The sequence below is a fragment of the Aplidium turbinatum genome, chromosome 3 (assembly GCF_918807975.1).
Source record: "Aplidium turbinatum chromosome 3, kaAplTurb1.1, whole genome shotgun sequence".
Classification (NCBI taxonomy): Eukaryota; Metazoa; Chordata; class Ascidiacea; order Aplousobranchia; family Polyclinidae; genus Aplidium; species Aplidium turbinatum.
The window spans coordinates 6,230,347-6,255,791 of record NC_137474.1 but is presented as its reverse complement, the minus strand read 5'-3'; the positions used below and the strand labels follow the sequence as shown (position 1 = coordinate 6,255,791).

General features: G+C 40.4%; 2 protein-coding genes across 2 annotated transcripts; one reads left to right on the top strand and one right to left on the bottom strand.

The window, feature by feature from the left end:
- Positions 1-317: 317 nt before the first annotated feature.
- On the top strand, positions 318-14,963 carry LOC145766133 (uncharacterized). The gene is made up of 3 exons (XM_082577789.1): positions 318-569; positions 747-1,313; positions 14,898-14,963. Exons 1-3 carry the CDS (start codon positions 318-320, stop codon positions 14,961-14,963), a joined length of 885 nt encoding a protein of 294 aa, XP_082433915.1.
- LOC145766132 (serine/threonine-protein kinase haspin homolog) lies at positions 14,728-25,440 on the bottom strand. Its single transcript, XM_082577788.1, has 4 exons — positions 25,357-25,440; positions 17,830-18,043; positions 15,026-15,159; positions 14,728-14,750 (listed from the first exon to the last, which is right to left on the bottom strand). Exons 1-3 carry the CDS (start codon positions 25,438-25,440, stop codon positions 15,029-15,031), a joined length of 429 nt encoding a protein of 142 aa, XP_082433914.1. The 3' UTR covers positions 14,728-14,750; positions 15,026-15,028.
- Positions 25,441-25,445: the final 5 nt, after the last annotated feature.

Sequence of the window (25,445 nt, the reverse complement as noted above, 5' to 3'; positions counted from 1 at the left end):
GCGTCACTACATAATCACAGTTCAGCGTTTTCTGGTACAGACGTAGGAATTGATTACCACCGCACTGCGCGTGTAATCAATTGAGCGTTCTGTACCACGTTCCTTAGTTGATTGTTTTGCGTTTCTTTCTTACTATATATTGCGTTGATTTTATACACTGAGCCAGTAAGTAACAAGAGGTAAATGGTTTTCTCACTTGGTTGGCTATTGCTACAATTATTATTGTTTATTTTATATTAAACGTCTGGAAATATAACAGACATTTAACTGGCGTCGCCGGCAGGATCTTTACAGAATTTCTACAGGATTTTAGAAACATGGAGAAACTGATCGAAGTCCTGCAACAACAAATTGCCAACCAAGAACGCCAGACGAAGGAACAAATTGCCAGACAAGAAGAACGTCACCAAGAACAAGTACAACGTCACCAAGAACAAGTACAACGTCACCAAGAACAAGAACAACGTCATCAAGATCAAATTGCCAACCAAGAAAAGCGCCACCTTGAACAACTACGAGAAATACGAGCCCAAACTTCAAGACCACAACCAACAACAATACAACAACAGGTATCTTTACCTAAGTTCGTAATGTTTGATGCCACCACTGAACTGTGGGCAGACTATTGGAAGAGGTTTAACACCTTTGTAGCAGCACATTCAGTCGCACAAGACAAAATGCCGCAGGTTTTTCTCACCAATCAATCACCTACAATCTACAAAATGTTAACAAATTTGGCTGCGCAGGAAACAAACCCAAAAGAAGTCAACGATCTCACCATGACGGAAATTACAAATTACATGGCTCAACAATTCGACCCAAAACGCTTCATCGTGAGGGAGCGATTCCGTTTCTGGAGCGAAATGAAGCGCAAGCCCGGTGAAACAGCTCAAGAACTAGCCATCCGCATACGCCAGGCAGCTGCCACCTGTGACTTCTCGTCCATTTCAAATCCATTGGACGAAGCTTTACGTACTCGTTTTATTTGTTCAATAGGTAACGAGGCGGTGCTTAAGGCGTTATTCAAAATCAGAGCTGATGAACTTACTTTCAAACGTGCGGTAGAGGTTGCATCAGAAACCGAAGAGGCAGCCAAGGTGGCCAAAGAAACTGTTTACGGCACTCCACCAGTACCAGTTGCGAAAGTAAGGACCATCAGCAAACCTCCAAAAACTAGGCAACTTACAGGTACTTTCTTTTCTTCTAAAAATAAAGAATGCTATCGCTGTGGTAATTCCAACCACAACGCCAATGACTGTAGGTTTAAGAAAGCCACTTGCAATTTCTGCAATATTACGGGACACTTACAGAGTGTTTGTCGAAAGAAAGCTAGACAGTTCAAACCTTCTAAGGTAAATTGTATTAAGGAAATTAACATGCTTTCTAGTTCTTGCAGAAAACCTCGAAATTCAAAGTTGGAAGTACCGATCTCCATTAATTCGGTAACCACACACTTAGAACTGGACACTGCTACAAATGGAAATTTCCTTTCCAGCGACGTCTGGACTCGGGTAGGCGCACCTCAATTGCAAGCACCAGTGTCGCAGTTCCAATCTGCTACCAAGCATCTAGTACCAATCACGGGTTCTTTCACGGCCCAGGTAACTTGTCCTTCCACGGGAAGGTCAGATAATATTCCTTTTGTAGTCACGACAGTCAAAGGACTGAACTTGCTAGGTCGTGATGCAATCTCGTCTTTAGGAATTTCTATCGATAAATTCCTTCTGTCTAACTATTCTACTTTACAGAGTATCCAGTCATACGACAAGCCTGATAAGAGTCTGGAGAAAGCATGCTCCCTCTTATGTGACGAGTTCAAAGATGTTTTTAAGCCTGAACTCGGGTGCTTACGAGATTATGAACTAGACATAGATTTTAACTCTGATGCTAAACCTGTTTTTCTCAAACCTAGGCCTGTACCTTTCGCGCTAAAGGAGGACTTAGCACAAGCCTATGATTCGGGCATTGCACGTGGTGTATGGACACCAGTTCAGATTTGCGATTGGGGCACACCGGTTGTTCCAGTCCGTAAGCCTTCAAACTCTTCAGGAGCGAAGGCCAAGTTACGCATATGTGGCGATTATTCAGTCACGGTGAACCCTTCCCTGGAGACCCATCGTCACCCGTTACCCTTACCAGAAGACTTAATGCAAAAGTTGGGTGGTGGGTATGGTTTCAGCAAGATAGACTTGGCTGATGCCTACAATCAGATTCGACTTGGTCCTGACAGTCGAAAACGACTCGCATTAAGCACTCACCGTGGCGTACTTTTACAAAATGTTTTACCTTTTGGCATATCTTCTGCTCCAGGTTATTTTCAGAAGATCATGGACGACCTTACAGCCGACCTTCCAGGGGTTGCAGTCTACCTAGACGACATTCTTGTCAGTGGCACTACTGCTGAGGAGCATCTCCAGAATCTTAGACGGCTCCTCGATCGACTTCACTCAAAAGGCCTGAGGTGTAGGAAAGACAAGTGTAAGTTTGCACAACCTCAGGTAGAGTATCTCGGACACATTTTGTCCAGGCAGGGCATCTCCAAAGGTCCCAAGGTAAACGCCGTACTGGAGATGTCTGCCCCCACTGACGTATCTTCTCTTCGTTCGTTTTTAGGTTCCTTACAATTTTATTCGAAGTTTCTACCGTTGAACGCTTCTACTGTAGCAGAACCACTATACCATCTCACGAAAAAGGACATTCCTTGGAGATGGGGAAAACAAGAGGAAAACTCTTTTGCTCAGCTGAAGCATCATCTATCTACTGATGAGGTTCTTACACATTTCAATGCGTCACTTCCGGTAGGTATCGCATGTGATGCTTCTAGTGTGGGCATTGGTGCTACTTTGTTTCACCGTTACCCAGATAGCACAGAACGGCCTATAGCAAACGTTTCAAAAGTATTAACAGCCTCTCAGAGAAACTATAGTCAAATTCAGAAAGAGGCTTTGTCGATAATTTTTGCGCTAAAGAAATTCTATCAATATCTTTTTGGTAGATCATTCATTTTGGTCACAGATCATAAACCATTGCTTAGTCTTTTTGGCCCGACCAAATCGACACCTTCTTTGGCAGCAAATCGTTTGGCTCGTTGGGCACTCTTTTTGTCGCAATTTACATACACTATTGAGTACAGGCAAGCGGTGGGATGGCGCAACGGATAAGGCGTTGGCTTTCCAATTATGCAAACCTGGTTCGACTCCCGGCTTCAGCTGGTTGTTGAAAACACCGCTCACCTCTACCCAGGGTGTAATAAATTGGGTGGGCGTAGTTGCTGAAGTAAAGGCGGCCGAGAGAAAGGAACTGGCCACCCTACTCTCCATAGTGCCGAAGGCTTAGTACAATGAGAACCCTATCTTCTCATACCCGACACTTGAATCAAGTATGGGACCCCCTTTACTATTGAGTACAGGAAGACGAAGGATCATCAAAACGCTGATGCTTTGAGTCGCTTACCAGCAGGAGGGGATAAAGTCTTCGATGAAGAGGAAAGTGTGGATGACATTGATATCGTCTGTGCTATCGATGCTTTGGATTTGCAGGTCCAGACCCCAAATGCCGCCTCACTGCGTAAAGAATCTTCTAAAGATCCTATCATTTCCACGGTAATGCGTTTCATTCATGAAGGATGGCCGGCCAAGTCTTCTCCACAAGACCCGGTCGAACCGTTTCGTAAGTACGCAGACTCTCTTTCTACTTGTTACGGGTGTCTACTTTACGGTTCCAGAGTGGTCATCCCTTCCAAACTTCGTCCTTCCGTTCTTCAGTTGCTTCATGAAGGACATTTCGGCATTGAGAGAATGAAGCAGTTGGCAAGGACGTCCGTCTACTGGCCAAACATCGATCGAGACATCGCGGAACTTTATCACAAGTGCAGTACCTGTGGCGAATATCAACCGCAATCTAAAACCCAGGTCCAATCATGGACGGTTCCAGAAGCACCGTGGAGTCGCTTACACATAGATCATGCGGTAGAATTCATGGGTTACCATTGGTTACTCAGCATTGATGCTTTTTCTAAATACCCTTGTATTCATGCTACTACTTCCTTATCTTCAACAGCTACTATCAACCTGCTAGAAGAAGATTTTGCTCATTTCGGCTATCCCCATACTGTAGTTACCGATAATGCTACTACTTTTAAATCCACAGAATTCCAAACTTTCTGTAAGGAGAGGGGTATGGTACACATCACGGGTGCCCCTTACCATCCGGAAACCAATGGAGCGGCGGAGCGCCTCGTACGTACGTTCAAGCAAGCACTTCGCAAATCTTCCCTGCCCCCGAAACAAGCAGTCTTGGAATTCCTACAGCATTATCGACGCACGCCCACTCCGAGTGGCTACTCTCCAAGCCAATTACTCAACAATCGTCAGATTCGAACCAAGATCGACACGCTTCTCCCCACACCGTCTCAAGTGGTACCCCGACAAAACCCTCACAACACGGACGCCTCTGAAGTTACAAAACGACATTTCAAACCGGGAGATCCCTGTTACGCGCTATCATTCACTCCACGACGGAGCCAGGATCCTCGTTGGGTTCCAGCCGAGGTGATTAAGCGACAGGGTAGCCGAATCTTCCTGGTACGTCTGCTGCCACATGGTCCGACGTGGAGGCGCCATATGGACCAACTGCAACCTCGCTATGCATCATCGGAGGACCAGGAGCCGGGAGAAACTCCTGCACCAACAGTCGACTCCTCCGCTGTCTCCATCTCAGCTCGAACGGATTCGGACGACACACCGACTGTACCGGAATTCGGGCCACACAACCCACGAAGGTCGAGCCGTCGCCGCAGACCTCCGGCCCGTTTCGGACTTTGAGAGTTATTGTTTAATTCGGTGTCTTGTTCATATTTTTCTTGGTGTATAAAAATTATCGGGGGAGGTGTTATAGTCGTCATTTTATTTACGTTGAATATATGTAACTCGTGACCAGCGTCACTACATAATCACAGTTCAGCGTTTTCTGGTACAGACGTTGGAATTGATTACCACCGCACTGCGCGTGTAATCAATTGAGCGTTCTGTACCACGTTCCTTAGTTGATTGTTTTGCGTTTCTTTCTTACTATATATTGCGTTGATTTTATACACTGAGCCAGTAAGTAACAAGAGGTAAATGGTTTTCTCACTTGGTTGGCTATTGCTACAATTATTATTGTTTATTTTATATTAAACGTCTGGAAATATAACAATACTCACATTAGTACATTTGAAAAAGTATATTGTTCGCACTGACTATTTCTATGACTTTTTTATTGCCTTCTTACATTATTTGCACTTATTGTTACATTTTAATATGTTTGTAAACATTGTATCCGTATTAAAAAGTGGTTTCATTCAACCATGCATTTTACTTTACAAAACAGCAGTGTGTCAACTTTTGACTTGCCAGTGCACTGAGCTGTGAGCATGTTGTTTAACAAGAACTATTTTTTCAACTTTTTTCACCAAATGTTCGAAAGAAGGAAATAACAATGAATTGCAGCTAAACCTTGCTTGAGAAAAGTGCCATACAGTGTATTAAATGGCCTATCATTTATATTATTGCTCGATTTTTCATCGAGAATTGTATGAACTTTATGATGTGCCATGCAGTAAGGACGATCAATTTATTTTAGTATTGTTTGCCTCAGTATAGTATTGCATGTATTTGATCACTCAAGTATTGCTTGAAATATTCTGAATTGTAAACATATGCGAAATCATTAATTGTATGTCATCCATTTTGAAATTTATTTTTTGTCAGCTTCTATTGAATGAGTTTTCGTCTGAATTTATGTGGGCTTACATTTTACAAATGGTGTTTTCTTTTTCAAATTTTCTTCCTTGGTGAATTCCCCACGACTTTTAATATTACCAAGTTTGTTAATTCAGCCAGTTTCTTCTAAGAACTTTCCCAATCACGCCGGTGACTGATTCAGTGAGTTGCCTCGTGCATATAACAGCGAAATATTATTGGTGCTACCTAAAGTAACCATGGAAGTTGACGTCGCAATTATCATAAATACGTGTTTTTGTATGTATTTTTGTTTTCGAAACAGTCTTTCATCCTCGTTTTCTTTTTTTGGTGTATTAAAATTACAAGTTTCGTTTCGAAAGCTTTCCTCAACTTCAAACGCAATCAACAATCATGCAACTTTTTGAATCCAGTTCCACTATTTCTTCATTTCGGCAATATATTTTTGTGTTTTAACATTCACATAAGCAACTGGTAGGCTATGGTTTGTCAGGCTGGTCATCTCTTTCAAACATTTTGTATTGCTTTATTAAGCATACTATTAATAGAAAGAGTACTCGGATCTCTATTAAAAATAGTTATTGTTGTATTTCGTCTTACGTCTTTTCTCGTGATGAGTCATACGAAAAACGCCTGTTTCCGAAACTTCGTATAAACTTCGGTTGGAGAATTTGAACCAAATCTGTATTTTGAGTCATCAGTTCCATCGTGATTAAAGAGTTCTACGTCACAGGCCCGAGGTTTTTCAAATGTTCATGAGCGTGATGATAGTCTTTATTTAAAAAATCGTGAAGTTTCTACTTTCTTTGTTGTGTAATTGCAATTTCCTTTTGATTCACAGCCAATTTTAACATATGCTACACTTTACCTTTTATGTCGTTAAGTCATCTGATTGGAACATCATTACAAAGCTCGATAGATTGCGTGTCTTGTCGTTATAATCCATTGTTTATTCCCAAAGATGTATTTGTTTCCCAGGTATGAAGCACCATAACAACTATTGTTCAAGCAGTGCCGGTCTTTGGGATGTGCAAACCGTGCGATCGCACAGGGCCCGCAAATTAGGGGGCCCACATTTTACTCAGAAAATGCAGTAATTTTGTCATTTTCAAAGGAAAAATTCAACAAAGGAATTCGCAACAAGAAAACATAGAGACTCAACGAATTCAACCTATTTTGTCGCCTGAATATTTCGTACCCTGAAAAGATCGAGAAAAACAAACGACATGGCCGAAATCGCTGATCGGAGTTGCCGCAAACATTTCAAAATTTCTCGATCTTTTCAGGGGACGAAATAAGTCGAAATTTAATTTTGTTACACGATTTCAGGGGACGAAATAGGTTGCATCCAGACTCAACATACTGTAGAGACATAGCTTTATTTCCGAAAAATGCCAAAGAAAGCATGATCTTATCCTTTTGCTATGCCACCGGACAGCACCATTTCACAGTAACATTCATACTTAAATTTTTGTTGAACATGCTCTCAGAATGTCCCAAATTCAAAGTAATTTTTCAAAATTTTCTGGGGGAGGCCCCCCAGACCCCCCGCCGCTGGTTGTCGTCTTTGGCGATCACGCCGCCACCACCGCCCCTTCCCTTTCAAAGTAGCCTACCTAGGTACGCCACTGAATTGGATTATTGTCATTGGGGCCCGCAAAAGCATATTCCGCACAGGGCCCGAAAAACCCTAAGACCGGCACTGGTTCAAGCTTTCCTATGTGCTAAATCAATACAAACGCTTTTCCAGGAAATCATGTTTCTGTAAGAGTTCGTTGTCTTGGCAGTCTAAGCGCTGTGCGTCAGATTGTGAATTGAATTTGGCAAACAATCAAAATTCAGTTGAACGTAGAATAGAGTCGATATAAGTTGCGGTCATTTCAACTGCATAGTGCATACCGTACTAAGTTTCCAAAATCTGATTTGAAAATAGTCTCAGGGGGAACGAGATCAAAAAAGATTTTCTATGATTTTACAACCTCTAATCTGCGAATCATGTTATCCATGGATTTATATAAGCATGGGATGTCCAACTACAACAACGGTCTCGAACGCAAATTGCTCTGAGGGTCGAATGAATAGGACTTGTAAATTAACCCGAGGGCCGCAATATCTTCGCATTGCGGAAAGTTAAGCCGGTTTTGGCCCGTTCCATTTTCTAAATTTTGCTGTAGGGTCCTACAAAGTTTTCGACCATCACTCTCCTTCCCCAGGTACCTCGACTCCCCTACCTGGCCCCGCATTTTGCAATTTAAGCTGGTGGACTTTCTCCCCGGGGGCCCAGGTATATCGCCACTCTAAAAACACGCCGGTCCCCACCACCGCGGGTGTGGCAGGCCGGTTTTTTGAAGTCTCTGACCTGGCTATGTTCATTGTTCTCACGATGTCAGTTATATGTATTGTAGCCTACGTGTGCTTTGCAAATGTTGATAAAACAGTTCATCAACGTTCAAATAACATAATAAAAACGCAATGAAAGAGGGAGTAAAAACGCACCAAGAACGTAAGATCGCCAAAAAAAGGAAAGAGGAGTAAGAACAAAGACATGGAAAAAAAAACACTGTAAAAACAAAACAAAAATGCAAACGGCACGACTTGGACCTGGAGAAAAAAAGTTCAGTGAGTTTGATAGGCATTTTCAGATTTCTTGAGCAATTTTAAAGTGAAATTTATCTTTTGATGTGAATTACATTTTGAGTTTTAATTGTCAATTACAGTAGCCTATCTAAAAGTTCAAAAATGCATCGCGGGCCACATGATCAGACTCGCACAAAATCAATCATGCAGTTGAAATGACCATTTTAGAATAACGGATCCTTTTTAGAACTAGATCCAAATTATGGAACCAGAATAAGATACTCGCCCAATGTTTGCCGCTGCTGCGCGGCATTCTGGCTTTGATCACATAATCTTTCTGTGCAAAGTGAGAGGACACTTGCTGAGCATCTTCATCTTTGCTAAACCAGGCAGTGCGAAGGTCCTATGAGGAAGATCTTTCTTTTTAGCACTCAATGATTCAATCACATGACGAAAATGTTTCTTATCCTCACAGCAGCCATTGCAGATCAAGTGTGAAAAGAGCCTGCGAATTTGCAACAGGACGATTGTGCATGCTGTTCTGCCAAGTTTTAGGAGCCTCCATTACACCACATGCTCTATGGTGGCTGCATAGCCAAGAACCCTGGAACGACACTAGAAAAGACGCCGGTTCGACACCGCTCAAGAGCATGCGGCTGTGTCTTTGGCAGGACACTTAAAGACATGCCTGAAGATTGGCTTCCTTGCCTTACCGTCCACTTAATCTAAATCTTCAACCACCAGGTGAGCCTGATAGCCTACAACAAACAAACCACATTTTTTCTGACCGGACGTAGGGACAAGGCGTTGAAACTGTTCCTGCTAAACAGGGACGTAGGGCTAGTTTGTGGATAATGTGGTCCGATAGTTTATATTTAGTTTTTTTTTTCAACTCCTTAAGAAAGTTGTTTTCGGCTAATCTTGTATGTAGGTTGTGACAGGCATTTACTCCTTATCATGTGTTTGAAGTTAACGCAACTTGTTCACAGTCGCTGTTATCGTAAACGAGTTTGTATACGATACAGGCTACTTGAAAAGTAGGCTATGGAACGTGTTGCTGTAATATTATTACAACACAATTTTGTAACTTATAAAGCCTTTTAATTCAAATTTTAAAGTTCTTTTAATTATTTTATTTACTTCACAGGATCTGAAATAGTTAACTATAACTTAGTCTTACTTAGAGGGTTTGGTTTTGAATCTTTATCCTCGGACTAGCAAAGCCTTTTGTAGGTTATTCCTGGTTGTTTCGCATACTTGTGAAGGCTCTTGACGCAGGGCCTGTTGTCGAGATTGACAGAGTGAAATATTTCCGATTGTTGTGATTCCATCCACTGGGTGCCGCTGAATGGAGAGCAGTCCTGAAATGCGTTGCTCTGGCACATACCACGAGAGTCGAATCAGCGCCGCTTGATCTTGAGTGGGGGCGCGTAACCACTGAGCTAACGGGCAGACTAACTGTTTCTAAACTGTCACTCCAGCAAAAAGACAATGGAGTATTTGTGGTCGCACACAAGCAATACAACTTTATGGAACCACAATGGACACTTACACTTTGGAGATATCTGTAATGTTGTCCGTCGGGAGGGGTTAACGCAGTGCGGACAATTTGTGGCAATAAGGGAGGGAGTAATTATATGAGAACGCTTTTTATGGGCCACACCTTATCAAATACAATATTAGCCTACTCGGTTATCGTTAAAGGCGAGAAACAAGTCATACCAGATGAGAGGCTAAATAAACAAATGCTGCACACTGCACAGGGTAGCCTAGCTTACAATATAATTGTAGCAGTATCTATTGAACTACTATTTCACAAAAGAAAATTACCGTAATCGAAATTGAATTCTACCGATTTTTTGTTTTTTACACTATGTTGTAAACTTTATAGTACCGTAGCCTAATCATCAGCTTTCGTTATTATTAATACTGTACTAAGAATTGAGTTTATCGTGTTTTTTTTTATTGGCAATAGGACCGGGACAAAAAATCCGAAAACGCAACATAACCCAAAATTTACTCATACACCTTTACATGCAAGTTACGAACTACGTAGGCCTACCAGAGGCGGGTGGTGACGCCAAAACATTTTTGTTTACTGTAGTGGTTTGCAGAACTTTTTATTCGAGGTAGCGAACAGATGCTATATTTGTTTCAATCGCGCTTCAGCTACTTTACAATTTAAGTGGAAAAAAATTAACGGATTTTATAGAATTTTGATGGAAACACTGGAACATAGAATAAAATTTCACCCAGAACGTGTTTTACAAAAAGACGTAGAAATAATAGAGTTTTAGCAAATGTAGTAGGCTAGGCTACTGCAACGTAATAGGCCCTATTAGAGAGCGATGGTAAGAGCAATGTGTGGTGTGAAGCTGATGGATAAAAGGAAGAACTGAAGAACTTATGAACTTGCTTGGGTTGAATGAAAATGTTGATAAGTTGGCGAAAGCGAATGGAGTGAGGTGATATGGGCATGTTTTGAGAAGGGATGAAGATGATGTTTTAAGAAGAGCGTGGTCACAGCGGTAAACCATAATCTCTTCGTGGGAAAATTGTAACATAAGATTCTCGGATCCGTTCGTCTGTATGCAATGACCGAAAGAAACGCTCTTCTGGAAACGTCTATTCAAGAATTGTATTTCTGTAAAAATAGCCTCAAAGCTGACGAAAATGGGGTGCAACGCGATACACCACTAAAAACTTGTCACTATACAATACAAACTACCTAGATAAAAGACGGAAATTTCGTCCAGCTGGCAGCACTAAGCAAAACAGTTAAATATGCGACTAACTTTCAAGCAACAATTTTACGAATGACCAGAATAATTTGCAATATCTCAAACGCACGTAAGCAGCTATGTGACGTAATAATGATAGGCAATGATAAGTTATTCAAGCACCTGTTCAAGCCTGGCCCACACCTGCTCAAGTCTAGCTCACACCTGCTCAAGTTTGGCTTACACTCGTTCAAGTAATTAAAGATTTAACGATGATGTAATGTTATGCCGCAGCTGCAAATGTTTTACAGGTCTTGCAAACGATTCTGCAATCTGCTCATTTTTAGCAATAGTCCATTACGTCAGACGCCAAGATTCAGTAGACCTAAACGGTTTTATATGACGTTTGATATTAAAATTTTCCGTAACAGAGCGCTGGAGGTGCGAGTGGAAGGTCGTAAAAAACAAGAAAGGCCCAAGAAAACGTGGAAAAGGCAAGTTGGAGAAGAAAGCAGCAAGGTGGGCTTAACTAGAGAGGACGCGTTAGACAGATCGATGTGGAGGCAGGGTGTGAAGGCGATTGCGGCATGTGGAGGTGAATTCGGCCACCCTCGGTAACGGGGACGTCACCGGATTAAAACTGGACTACTACTACTTTTACTTCACTAATCACTTGAAAACAGCTTTTCAGAGACAGCTCAAGACAGAAGTAGCGCGCATTACTTTTCATCGACTGCTAGTGAGTAGCGCCGCACTTTTGGCGTATTGTAGCGGTAGCCCACTACCTTTAAAGTCGCGGATGCCCACCCCATCATTTAGCAGGGATACGCGGAACTCATTTTTCAGTACACACCTTGGTGTTCAGTGTTGCCAGTTAAACAACTCGGGTGCACGTTTGAGGTTATTTCATCGAAAACTGGTTGTCAGTTAAACAACTCGGGTGCACGTTTGAGGTTATTTTATCGAAAATTGTTGAAGACTGATGCCCTGAGTGCAGAAGTTTGTCACATCAAAAGTAAACACACGCAATTTTTTAAAACGCACACATAGCCAAGTTACAAAACTCTTTAAAATCTTATAATCATGTTGATAAAATATCTATGTTAATATATATATTTTAATCTATGTTAATGATTTTTCGAGATGTTTAGTACACTCTGAATTTATAATGTTTGCTGACGATACCAATTTATTCTTTTGCAGTAAAAATTATGATAAACTTTTCGAAATGGCGAATGAGGAAATGACAGGAGTAACAAATTGGTTAGCAGCAAATAAGTTATCACTAAATGTAAAAAAACAAAATACATGTTATTCAATAATACAAATAAACTTTCAAACCTCTCTTACACACTCTCTAGCCTATATGCAATCAACCCATTGAACGTGTCAACACTATTAGTTTTCTGGGCATTTTGCTGAGCGAAGACTTGTCATGGAAACCCCACATGCTATCTTTACTGCAAAAACTTCGCAAAAACTTCGGAGTTATCTGCAAGGTTAAGCCCTACCTAAACACCAACAATTTGATTTGCCTTTATCATTCCTTAATTGAAAGCAATCTCCGGTATTGCATAAGTGTATGGAAGCATGGTCATGTAACTGTTTTAAAAAAGCTTCAAAAGATTTGCAACAAATTTATAAAAATGATTGCAAAACATGAATCAAATCACTCTGAATCCCATAATTTCTTCACAATTGACGAACTATACACAATAGAAACTGCAAAATTTATGTTCAAACTCAAACACAATCACTTACCCCAATGCTTTAATTCTCTATTTCAACTTAATAACAATTTGCACTCAATATCAACCAGAAGCAACAATCACTTTTTCCTCCCCTACTTCTCCAAAAGCTTGACTCAACAATCCATTCAGTTTAGTGGAGTTAAAGTGTGGAACCATCTCCCGAAAACCATCACCGAAATTGAAACCTTTTCAATATTTTGCGGTAACTTGAAAAAGCACTTGCGTTTTGAAAATTAACCACTAACAACCTATGCTGTAGCTCTTTAATTATCTGTTTGTTTGTTTGTTTGTTTATCTTTATCCTGCATTGCGGGAAAGCGGACTTGAGCGCTATGCATCGGTGTACGCCTTCCGACATACACCTGACCCACGCTGCAGCCGACGGCAACGTCTGTTTCCGGTTGTCTACTCTACTTATGACTTAAATTTGGTACTACCCATTACTCGAAATCGATCACTAGGTAGAGGCAATTATCGTAAAGTTTCTTGCCCAAACTGTATTATTGATTGTTGCACCATATCCTGGTATAGCATGCCTTTCCAAATGCCACTTTTGTAAATTTATCTTACATATCACATATTACTATATTATACAATAACATATCTTACTATACGTATATCTTATATATTACACCCGACCGGATAAGGATGATGATTATTATCTTTACTCTTCCATGAATAAGCTACTATACCATTTTGTATAATTTAATATTTGCCAGATAAGAATATATCACTAAGTTACTACCAGCTTGCATCTAACTACTCCCTGATTATTATAAGCTATTATGTTCGTTCAGAGGATCGCTTGACTTTTCGTAAGATTATTATTTAGGTTGGTGTGGAAAAGACGCTTGAAACAACTCAGACACTCCATCCTTCATCGGCACTACCAAAGAATCTCCACCTCTCCATCCCACCATCTCCACCACATTAGCGATACCAAAAACACTCCATCCCTCATTGACGCTATAAAAGATGATTCAACTCTTATTAGAAATACCAAAAACACGCTGCTATATCATCATGCTTCTTATGCTCTTACATGCGCAGGAAATTAATTTAAAAAAACAAAGCTTTTTTAACTATTTTATCTTGATAATGAGCTGCCATATTATGTATTTATTCTGCAATATATAAGCTACTTAATATCGTTGCTGCGAACACTTTATTTCTGTATGAAATCTGTAAATAGTCCTTGTTTTGATAGTCCGTTACGTAATTTCAATATGTGTGTGTAACTGTGTATATTAGTTTGTTTTTGTGATGTTGGGTTCAGTCGTGTTCTCATTGCTTTAAGAATTGGCGCTCCAGTTGTTCCAGGAACGAGGAGGCGACTGATTCTTAACTAATTCATCAACTTATTTTAAAGTATCAGGTTTGGTGGCCGTGCTTAACTATATTTGTTGATGCATATACCGCAATATTAGATCCTTTCATGCACGTCTTAAACCATTAAGGTTTTGCCACCTTTTCTTTTTGTTAGTTTTGTTACTGTATTTCTTTTTCACAATATCATTTCTTTTGCATTCTGACAAAGAAAAATAAATTGAATTGAATATAATAGAAAGTAGAAACTGCTATGCGATTACCAATACAAGGGTACATTCACTAGTATAGTGCACATTCGCGTTTCAATAACCTTATCCACGCCAGCCTTGAATTATTCTATACAGTCGATAATGCATGAAGAATATACAGTGAATTCTTTTATTGCTACGTCAATATGTAGGTGCGTCAGTTCATTGGCTATTCTTTGTTTTCAGAAAGTATGTCTGACTCTTCAAGACTGCAGTTATTGCAAAGTTGCCATCTGGTATTTATAACGAATGTCATGTCTTGATCAGTTCACTTTTTTCAAGTATTTGTGTACAAGAAGCGTATTGAAGAATAGATTGTTCTAAATGTTTTAACATTTTCAACGCATCTTTGTGAACTTTGCTTCGGTTGTTCTTGTATTTTATCTGAAAAAAAAAAATCCATAAATATTGTTTTGATGTTTCTTTTTCAAGCAAAAGATAATTGCTGAATGAAAAAAATCGGCCACCCCCACTAGTGGGACCAAACTGCAACTAGACACTGATGATTGTATAAGCTTCCTTTGCGTCCAGAAAAAGCGAATCTACGCGCTAACTAGTGCTTCGTTGGTATCTGAAGCTAGGGATACTGAAGCCTAATAATGATAGTAAGAACTTTTCATTGCCAACGCAGTGGATGCGAATCGATCTTAGCCACTCACAGCTTATAAAAATTTCTTCAAAAGGTAATCGATCCAGAATACGTTTGTTTTGGGCCGATATTGCGACCAGTCATCTTCTACTATGCTTCTCATCATCCGGTAAATTTCGAACTGGTAATCAACACCTCCATCGCCTTAAAAGATTTCTGGATCAGTTGCCAGGTCTTGGTAAAGACATAAACCAACTGCAAGTTGCAATAGACCTCGTGATTTCCAAATAGCTTGAAAAAAAAGCTTGGATTTTACTGTTTTAAAAAGAGATAAAAACGTTTTACAAAGCCACACTGCCACAGTGTATCGTAAGTGATATGTTATGGAAATTCATCTGTCAGTTTCATATGCACTTGAATATGTTCACTCGGAAATTCGAGCACACTCTGGTTAAAATCTTTTTCTGTGTGTATTTTTCTTGGCTTTCAACCAACAAAATCTGTAACCACTTAAACAAGTCGAAATTCTGCCACTGCGAATGACTACAATGCAACCGCCAACCAATCAGAACATGTTATTATAAGAGGTTACTGTCCAATGGTGACCCTTCTAGCACTCATCCAGAGAGTTAATGCTTGTTTTGAACTTTATTTGGTAATTACAGAAGAAAAAGAGCAATAGCAGTGGTGGGAATCGAAACCGCGTCAATGAAATGACTACTTTCTAGCCCTAACCCTAACCCCTAAGCCAACCAGTTGACAAAAAATCCATCACTTAATTTGCTTTCTATCATCTTCTTTTCGCCATTTTTTACGTCACTTAAACCGTAGCTTATGATTGGTTGGCGGTTTCATTCTAGTCAAGTTTAGTGGCAGAATTTCGACTTGTTAAATTGGCTTTTAACCAACAAAATCATCATTGCTGTAGGAGTAGGGGCAGTGATTCCCTGTTAAATATTTGATTTAATAGCACTGGAGATGTAAACAGTTTCTTTTCAAAGGGTTTGCTGAACAGTGAACATGAGCTTAGTATGTTCATTTTGGGCTCTTTATTTTTTATTATAGGCTACTGCAGTCTGCTGGGGTGTCCAACTTTTTACCAGGCATGCCATGCGGGGCGGACTTTGGACACCCCTGTTATACTGTTCCTGTTAAATAAACTATTGGGTAATTTGAATTGATTGATTCAAATAGATTTAAACAATAGAATGTTGCTTTAAATGTGCATCGTTGTCTGCTACTCTCATGGGCGCCGATCCCTATAGGACAGCGGGGACATGTCCCCACCATCTTTTTATATGTCCCCACCATCTTTTTACATTATTTTTATAATGTAAAAAGGAAAATATTAACCGAATGTCACAATTTTATTAGTCAGACGTTTAAAATCTATTAAAAGGAGGGTAGCCCACAACATTTTAGTTTTATGCGAGGAAACCCCGACCGGCGACCGTAGTAGAAATGTTGGGCACATATTACTAATCCAATTATATCAAAAGATATTGTAGCTTCGCCATTTATTAGAGATGCTCTAAGATCCACACAAGAACTTGGAAAGCTATGCAAAGTTTCTGGGAAATTCAAGCATCTGTAGCCTACCTGAACTTTTATTCTAAAGAGTCTTTGCCTCAGGCTGCATTAAAACTGAAACCAATTTGTCCAACAAGATGGCTCACACGTGCAGCTGCTGTAAAAGCAGTGCTTGATATTATAGCCTAAGTCAGTATTGGAAGCCTTGGAAGCAGCCGTGAGTCAATTTGATTCAAAATTTAATGTAGCAACAACTGTTAATTGGCTTATGAAATCTTTTCTCTTGGGTCGAGTGTACTTGGGCAATTAGCGGCATTGTCTGTCATTCAGTGTCTGGAACGTTCAAAGCCTTGCAAGGTTGCACGGTGACTGTGGCTGGCATGCATGAAGATGCTGAACGTTGTAGTGCTGAACTCCGCCATCTGCGCAGTGAAGAAGAATTTCATCGTGTCTTTGTGAAGGCTGAGAGGCTAATGGAGGATTGCAAACTTGAGTCATGGAAACTGTCACATCCCAAAAATATCCCAAATCGTCTTCAGCATGAATAATGGATATGGCCATGGTCAGCCTCCTCAACTTCAAACACCAGAGACGAAATATCGGTCAGAGTATTTTGCAGTCATTGACAGCGCGCGACAAAATCTTAGGCTACTGACTATTTCAAGTCGACCGATCTTGAGCACTACAAAATTCTACAAGATTTATTTTTTAGTGGAAAGCTACTTTACAATCACGTGTGGTAGACGATTATCCTGAGTTCTCTGACACGAGTCCCTGGCGCAAGAACTATGCTTCTTTCGAAAGCAGTAGGCTACAATGGAAAGTTTGTGGAAGATTTTCGAATGATATTCAGGATGATGCCATCCGCTGTTCAGCATATGTTTCCGCAAGTGGAACTTTTTGTACGACTTTTGCTCATTTCACCAGCCAGCTCGTGTTCACAACGGTCATTTTCAACATTTCGACGTGTCAAAACTTGGTTACGAACTAGGCCTACCATGACACAGAAACAGCTAAATCATGCAATGGTCTGCCATGTGAACAACAAAGTTTTAAATTCGATCAAACTCTATGACCTCTCCAAAGACTTCGATTTTAATTCGCTAGAGACTCGTCGCCGAGTGTTTGGACGTCTGCTGTCCACTGCTGACACTGACAAATAAAATATTATATATAGCTTAATTTGTATTAAACTTGTCAGAACAGACCCCATCTTTCAAGCTCGCTTCGCTCGTCACCCCTTCCTACCTTTCCTTGTAAATGTCCCCACCAATTTTAGAGAGCGATCGGCGCCCATGCCTACTCTGCTTTACCGTATCGAGTGTTGTAGCCTAAACAACCAACCTTTTGTCATGCGTGAAAGCTTGAACTCGATAATCCGAGCAGTTACCCCGTGCGACTTTAATTCTCTTCTTTCTCCTTTGATAATGAAATCGATGTGCGTGGTCTTGTTGGCTTCGATCAATATGTTTCCCCAATGCAAATCCCTGTGTTCGAACTGATAAACTTCCTCTGCCACGGCGAGTCCCGTTACAGTTTGCCGGATTACAGATAAAGCCTGAACAAGGTGAGAATATGTTGCAAAGATCTGATTGCTCGCTCAAGACAACTCCGCCTGGTTGTCTTTATCAGTACCAGATCATTTGGTCGACAGTCATTTGGTCGACAGGACGTTTGGTCGACAGACATTTGGTCGACAAAACACTTGGTCGACAGGACATTTGGTCAACAGACATTTGGTCAACAGACATTTGGTCGACAGAACGATTCATTTTAGGGTTAGGGTTAGTTAACTAACCTTAACCCTGACCTAACCCTAACCTAACCCTAAAATGAATCGTTCTGTCGACCTAACGTCCTGTCGATCAAATGTCTGTCGACGAAACGTCTGTCGACCAAACGACCGGACACCGTCTTATCAGTGGTGGGCACAAGTTACTTTCAAAGTAACTGAGTTACAATAACAGTTACTTCGCTCAAAAAGTAACTAGATTCAGTTACAGTTACCGTTTTTTGAAAAGTAACAAGTTACAGCTACTTTTTGAAGAAAATGGATGTGTACCCTACGACTACTGTTCTTCACATGAAGTACAAGTTGAAAAATACATGATAAAGGGCAAAATGATGCTTTGTTCGTAGCTGTTGCCTAACTAGAAAACAGCGACCACTCTTCTAGCTGTCCACATACTGTGATCAGGGGTGCATTCCTAAAATTTTTTTGGGGGGGCTCTAACACTTGGCTGTGTTGTTTGCGTAGCCAGGAAATTTTGAAGGGTGGGTTTGATGACCAGCGGGCGAAGCCCTACGGCGTTTTCGCCTAAGACGACACCCAGCGGCGGGGGGTCTGAGGGGCCTCCCCCAGAAAATTTTGAAAAATTACTTTGAATTTGGTGCATTCTGAGAGCATTTTCAACAAAAATGTGGGTATGAATATTCCTGTAAAATGGTGGTGTCAGGTGGCATAGCAAAAGGATAAGATCATGTTTTCTTCGACATTTTTCGGAAATAAAGCTAAGTCTACGTTTTCTTGTTGCTAATTCCTGGCTGAGATGTTTGAATGTTTGGTATTGGCAAAACTCGCTCTTTTAATTCAGTTTTGTTTAAAATTAGGCAAGTTTTTTTTTAGACTGAAAGCATCATTCCCAAGCATAGAGAGACTGAAAGCATCATTCTCAATATCGTGACGTCACACAACATCTTAAGGGGGGGGGCATGGCCCAATGGCCCCCCCCCCTGCGTACGCTAGTGGATATAAAATTATAAGTTTGAAATTTGGCTTGGTTGCTACACTGCAATCTCCTTTGCTTTTTTTTACTGAGTAGGCCTACACTTGAAACTCGATTTGCATGAGCTAATTTCAATCTCTTAACTCAATTGTAAACTTATTTGTATGAGCCAATCCTAAGCACACTTGCAAAAACATTGACTGCAATAGGAAAGTAAGGAAATGCAATTCTTGAAATGAGCGATTGTGGTTGCAGATTTGCTATATAAGAACCAATAAGCTGCCAATGTGACAGTTACACTAAAATCTCATTTAGTTATTAACGAACAGTTTAAAAAACTCCAATTACAGCAAAAGCATATTCCAAGTTGGTGCAAACGAGATTACACAAAACAAACAGCCTGTCTGCCAGGTCTTTGGTTTTATGGGCTAAGTTTAAAGCACCACGACAGTCCTTGATTTTAGCCAGCAAACAGTTTTTGCGGAGATCTGAGTTCATTCAATGTGGGCAGCTTAGAATGCTTAACTTGAACCTCCACAGCCGACCGATGAGTCTGCAACCACTTCTGAGTTGCCGCAGTGCCATTCCATAAATGAGGAGGTGGTCCATTGATGCTGATGAACAACATTGCTGAAACAAGTGATATGGTCAGCCGTGATCGTAGCTGTGTAATGACCAAGTTCATTTGTGAAAATCCACGTTCGGCTTCAGCAGAACTTATAGCAATCATGTTTAGTACTATACGTTCTTGAGCAACTTTATCGTATCTGGTATATGACAAGGATTGTCAACATACAATCGAAAATCGGAAATAGGAGTGATGACATGAAATCTCTCCTCTATTTTTCGTAATCTGTGCTCCCCTTCTTGCCATGGAACTTCGACTGCAGCAGGCCATAACTCTGGTACAATAATTTCCAAGCTCTTCACAGAATTTTCATTGTTGGTGTCCACCATCCTGCTTCCAATGTTCTCAACCAAAGCTTGAATAAACTGATTACGATCAAAAGAAGGGTAGGCTAGTCTCTACGTCGAGCTTTGAACTGGTCCAATGTTGTGCCTTTAAAGGAGTAGTTTTTTGTACTTCCGGGACTCAAGTTAACAACTTCATCAAACGAATACTTTCCTTCTTGAATAGCATTTTTTATTTGAAGTAGAGAATTAACAGTCCATTTGACATGACGATTAGCTACTACGAAGTTGATATTCCCAGTCTGGAGAGTTTCTGACAAAAGTGATAATTGGCGATTGCTATCAACTTATGTTCGTGTTTTTTTGCAGTTCTGTTGTGAGAAAGCTGTTAAAGTGTTACTTGTTCAGTCGAGAAGTTGTTGTTCAGCCAGAAAAGCTGAAAAATGGAAGCTTGAACGAGCCCCCCCTGAGCCCCCCCCCCTACATCAAGCCTTTTCGTTTTTCGGGGGGCTGGGCCCCCCGAGCCCCCTCAGGAATGCAACCCTGACTATGATGCTTCTAAACATCCATAATCTAAGCCCAAAACGGCCGCCTACCGAATATAAAAAAATTGAAAAAATAAACGACATGCACAGGACACTCTGTAGGCCTATATAAGCAGTAGCCAGTAGGGCGTGTCAATATTTTTATACGGGTATCTAAAATGAGCGAAGAGGCACAACATCAATTTCCTTTCAGAAACATCAATATTTTAAAATGTTGATCGCTAAGCCCAGCTCGCTTTGGCTTTAAAATGTCCTTTCCAAGGGAGACCACTGAGACCAGCCTTTCAACTGCAGCACAGGGGGGATAGGAAAATTAGCGTCATTGGGGAATGCATCAGACGTTACCGTCTTTGTTAGGTTACGTTCGAGAAATTTATCTAGAATTTTTGCGACACTCGCTTTCTTTTTTTGTGTTTTCAAATAACGGAGCAAAAAAGTTATCTGTGTCATGATTGTCAACATCAGTGTCGCTGCTGCTTGCTGCATCGTCGATATTGAAATTGCTGCTGTTCTGTAATAGATTAACGATTTTGAGATGCAGACTGCAGAGCAATCTTAATGTTTTCACCCTTGTCAAGCCAAGAAAGTTTGAATTGTAGATGAAACGCAGCAGCTAGCTGACAGTCACTATCATTAAAAACATGATCAAATCTGTTTTGCAAAGATTCCAACAATCGGGTAAGTAATGGCACGCAGACAACCACCTTGTTACTGTCCCGAAGTTCTTGATCTTTTTTGCGTCATGCCCAAAGGTTGGTATCGCAGCAACCCATATATGCCTTTACCATTACCAGTGGGGTTTGTTTCAATCTCAGATACTTTAGATAGAAACTTATCTATTTCGAGTTTTCGGCTACTGATACTGAGTATCGTCTACCTGTAATCAAAGCTATGTAATCACAATCTACGAAAAAAAATCGCTTTACAAAAAAGGAGAACGTGAAATTTCTAACAGACAGCTTAGTAGGGAAAAGGATATAATGGAAGGATAAAGTCACAAACAAAGATGTACTATCTATCTAGAATACATACCAACATGGAAATTCTACAAACAATTAAATCAAGAAAATTGAAATATTTTGACCACATGATTCGCAATGATTCTATTCAAAGACAACTACTAGAAGGAAAAATGAACGGCAAACGAAATAGGGACAGACCACCAAGAATTTGGACTAATGATATTGAAGACTGGTCAGGACTTGATTACAAAACTGCAGTAGGAAAATCTCACAACAGAGAAACTTGGCGCCTCATTGCTTCCAAGCTTCAACGAGAAAAACTTAATAAATGAAGCAGGGGAACAAACAAAGGATTATGGCGTCACAGACATCAATCCGTATAGAGAGAGAGAGAGAAGAGAGAGAGAAACCTTTTATTTTGTCTGTTGCGACAACAGTACGGTACAATTATACACAATACGAATAAAATAGTACCATAGCTATCTAAGTACCACAACCAGGGCCGGATTAAGGTTTTGATGGACCTGGGGCTATATGGTAATCTGAGGCCTATATTATATTTCATTCCCAGTGTTGTACGTTGACGGCGTCAACTTTTTGTTGACGCTGAGGCTAGCGCCGTCAATTTATTTTTTAGTTGACGGAAGTGATAGCGCCGTCAACTATTTGGCCGATTTTAAGCGTCAAGCGCTATGTGTCATTTTTTGTTTGTTTTCGTGGAAAATGTCGTTTCACAATCAGAGTTTCACGATGTATTTTGGCCATCGCGACTCATCCGAATTACCCGTTTTCGCGTTGGTTGGAATGGCTACCTGGAATATACAAGCGGAAGAAGTTCCCCAAATAGTGATCACTCATATCGTGAGCAGTATCGAGAACGAGGGATCAAAGAGAGAAAGAGGAAAATCAATGAATGTCATCGCGGAGGTTGAAGATACATTATTTTAAGAGCTCTATACCCTTGAAAACAGCGATGTTGGTGCAGTGGACCGCGTTAAAAGATTTATATATGCTAAACCAGGGGTGGGAAACCTTTTTAGTATTGCGGGCCACATAAAATGAGAAATAATACAGGCGGGCCACTAAAAAATTCGAAATTTTATTTACAGATAAAAAATGCAGCGAAGTAGACAATGATTTATTTCACTTTCACAGCCAGTGAGATGGCTGAAAGTTTTTATTTTTGGTGAGTCGTGTGATGTCTGCTGACACGGAAGATGTTGCAACTCTTATCTGCATCTCCACGTTTTTATCAGTCAGTCTGGAGCGAAGCCGATGGATTAACTAGTCACAGGCCATTCGCAATATACCGAGAATGTAGAGCCTACTCTTTTTTGAGCTGTTGTTTCAATATATTTTGGGTAAAGAAATTTTGACGCGGGCCACATGAAACAGTCACGCGGGCCGCAGGTTCCCCACATCATCATCATAATCCATCGTCGGTTTGTTCCCCACTAGTGGGGGGGGGCCGAAAATAATATTTTGGAGCATAGATTTTCCAGCCGGATGCCCTTACCTGACGCTAACCACAGTTATTGGCGGTGGGCCTAGCCTTTACTTAAAAAAGTATTTCCTGCTAGGCAGCAGGATTTCTAACAAGTTTTAGCCAACCAGTCGAGGTTGTTGCCCATGAGGTGGGACGTGGACCCACTTGTTAGTTTGGTGTGTGATAAGACCAGTGTTCCCCGAGACCCATGGTGTAACAATCCATGGCGACTGCCCAAGGTTCAAAGGTGCTACTTGTACCACACACTTACCCCACCCCTGTGCTAAACCATCACAGCACGCTTGGAACAGTGATCCCTTTCCGAGTAAACGCTTTCAAGACTTGTCCTTGAAATACAACACACGTACAATACCATTAAGCGCTACTGTGGAACGCATGTTTTCACTTGGAAAGGACATCATGCGTCCCAAACGCAGCAGATTGTCAGACAAACGTTTTGAAATGCTTGTTTTTCTACAAGTAAATAACTAATAAGCTAAGCAGCTCATTACAATACAGTCTCAAAACATAAAACCTGTTCTTTATTTATAGCCATAATTGTTAGCCTAAACTTGGTTGCAATGCTTCCGTTTTGTGAGACCCTGGCTAAAATAGCGCTAGAAATTAGCGCTGACGCCGTCAATTTCTTTAAGAGCTTACGCAATACTTTACGCGTAAAGTTTTTAGGCAATTTGCGCTGACGCCGTCAATTTATTTCATTGACGCGTACAACACTGTTCATTCTCCTTATTGTACCAATCACAATTAAAATGAAATAACAAAAACTATACCCGAACTGCAGTATTTACTTATTGAACACATTCAAATGACATGTTTTCTGGATTTAAACAAAGCAAAGCTGATAACAACATCATGGGTGTATATTTTTTTCCAAAATTTTGTTTTCAATGCAGAGTAGAGCTAAGGAATGCAATCTTTTCTGGCCCAATGGATGAACGCAGTTGATTCTTTACTCTTTTAAGCACTGAAAATAAGCGCTCACCTGAACAATTAGAAATCATCAGACACAGATACATTCTTAGTAGGCTACAACAGATACGTTAGGAAATGCATACATAAACTCATTTTCATTGATAAATCTAAACATTGGAGTGTCTTTCCTGCATTCGCTGTTAAAATGGTGTTGTTTTAGCAGTGAAGAAAAATGAATCATCTCTCCAAGCAGTGATTATTCTAGAATTTAGATCATCTGGATACTTGTGAAGCAATGTTTTTGCACTCTCTTCAATGTTTCAGTTAGACATGGTGTTTAATTCCGCCAGAAACGACAATATTATTGTAGAATCCGCTTGAAGAATTGCCCCTTTTTTGACACTTCGTATTGCTCTCTGCTGCCGCCACTAAAACATAACAATCTCTGGCGTGCAGAATCTGTTGAATCTCTTTTTGTGTGAACTACCCTAGCATGAGGGTGTGCTAAAGTTCACTGCATGGCCTCTTCGACTCCCAGCGTGGCTTCTCTCAAAAGGTTTGTGCTAACTATGTTTATTTATTTTGCAGCACTTAACCTTAATGTTTAAAAATCAGATAACCAGATATAACAGACTTAAAGCATTTGGACAATTGAACTAAGCTCTGAACATTGACTTGCAAGTAATCTGTGGCATATGAAACTCTGGATTGGAGTTGCCATTTTTCCCCTCTCTTTTTCTTCTGAGCTAGCCTGGGTTGTTTTTTTTTGTTAGCTCAGTTAGTTGTAGTATTTGGGTGGGTTGGGCCTTCTTGATCATAACTTGGGAGCATTTGGTTTGGCACTCACATGTGCTATTGTCGGCTACCCCACAAAGTACATTTCCATTTTTTATTTGTATTGTAACTGTCTGCATTTTTAGTGTTATTTGTTTGTGCTTTATTCATTAAATAGAATCACGTTGATATTGGTGTCAACATCATTTTTAAACAAGGTAATTGTTTGGTAAACTAACTCTAGTTCATTGGCTGAACTCTTGTGTGTAGTTGGTTTAATTGGCTTTTCTTTGGAAATATTGAACATTTAATTTGTTGCCTTTGCTACTGTTGCCTAACTCTGGTTCATTGGTTGAACCATTTTGGTGTGGTTAGTCACAATAACTTGATAAGGTGTTTGGTTGTTTTTGGTACGGTATGTATGTTAACTTGTGATTAAGTCGCCTTGGTAAACACGGTGGTGTTTATAGACTTATTCTAGTGTATTGGTTGCACTGTTGGTGTTAAAGTTAATTTGCCTCATTGTTAAGTACGTTTGGGTTGTTTTGTTCAAGTATCAGTAGTTGTGATAACTTGGCATCTGTGTTTAAGTAAATTTTCGGTAAGTTTTGGTACATTGTAA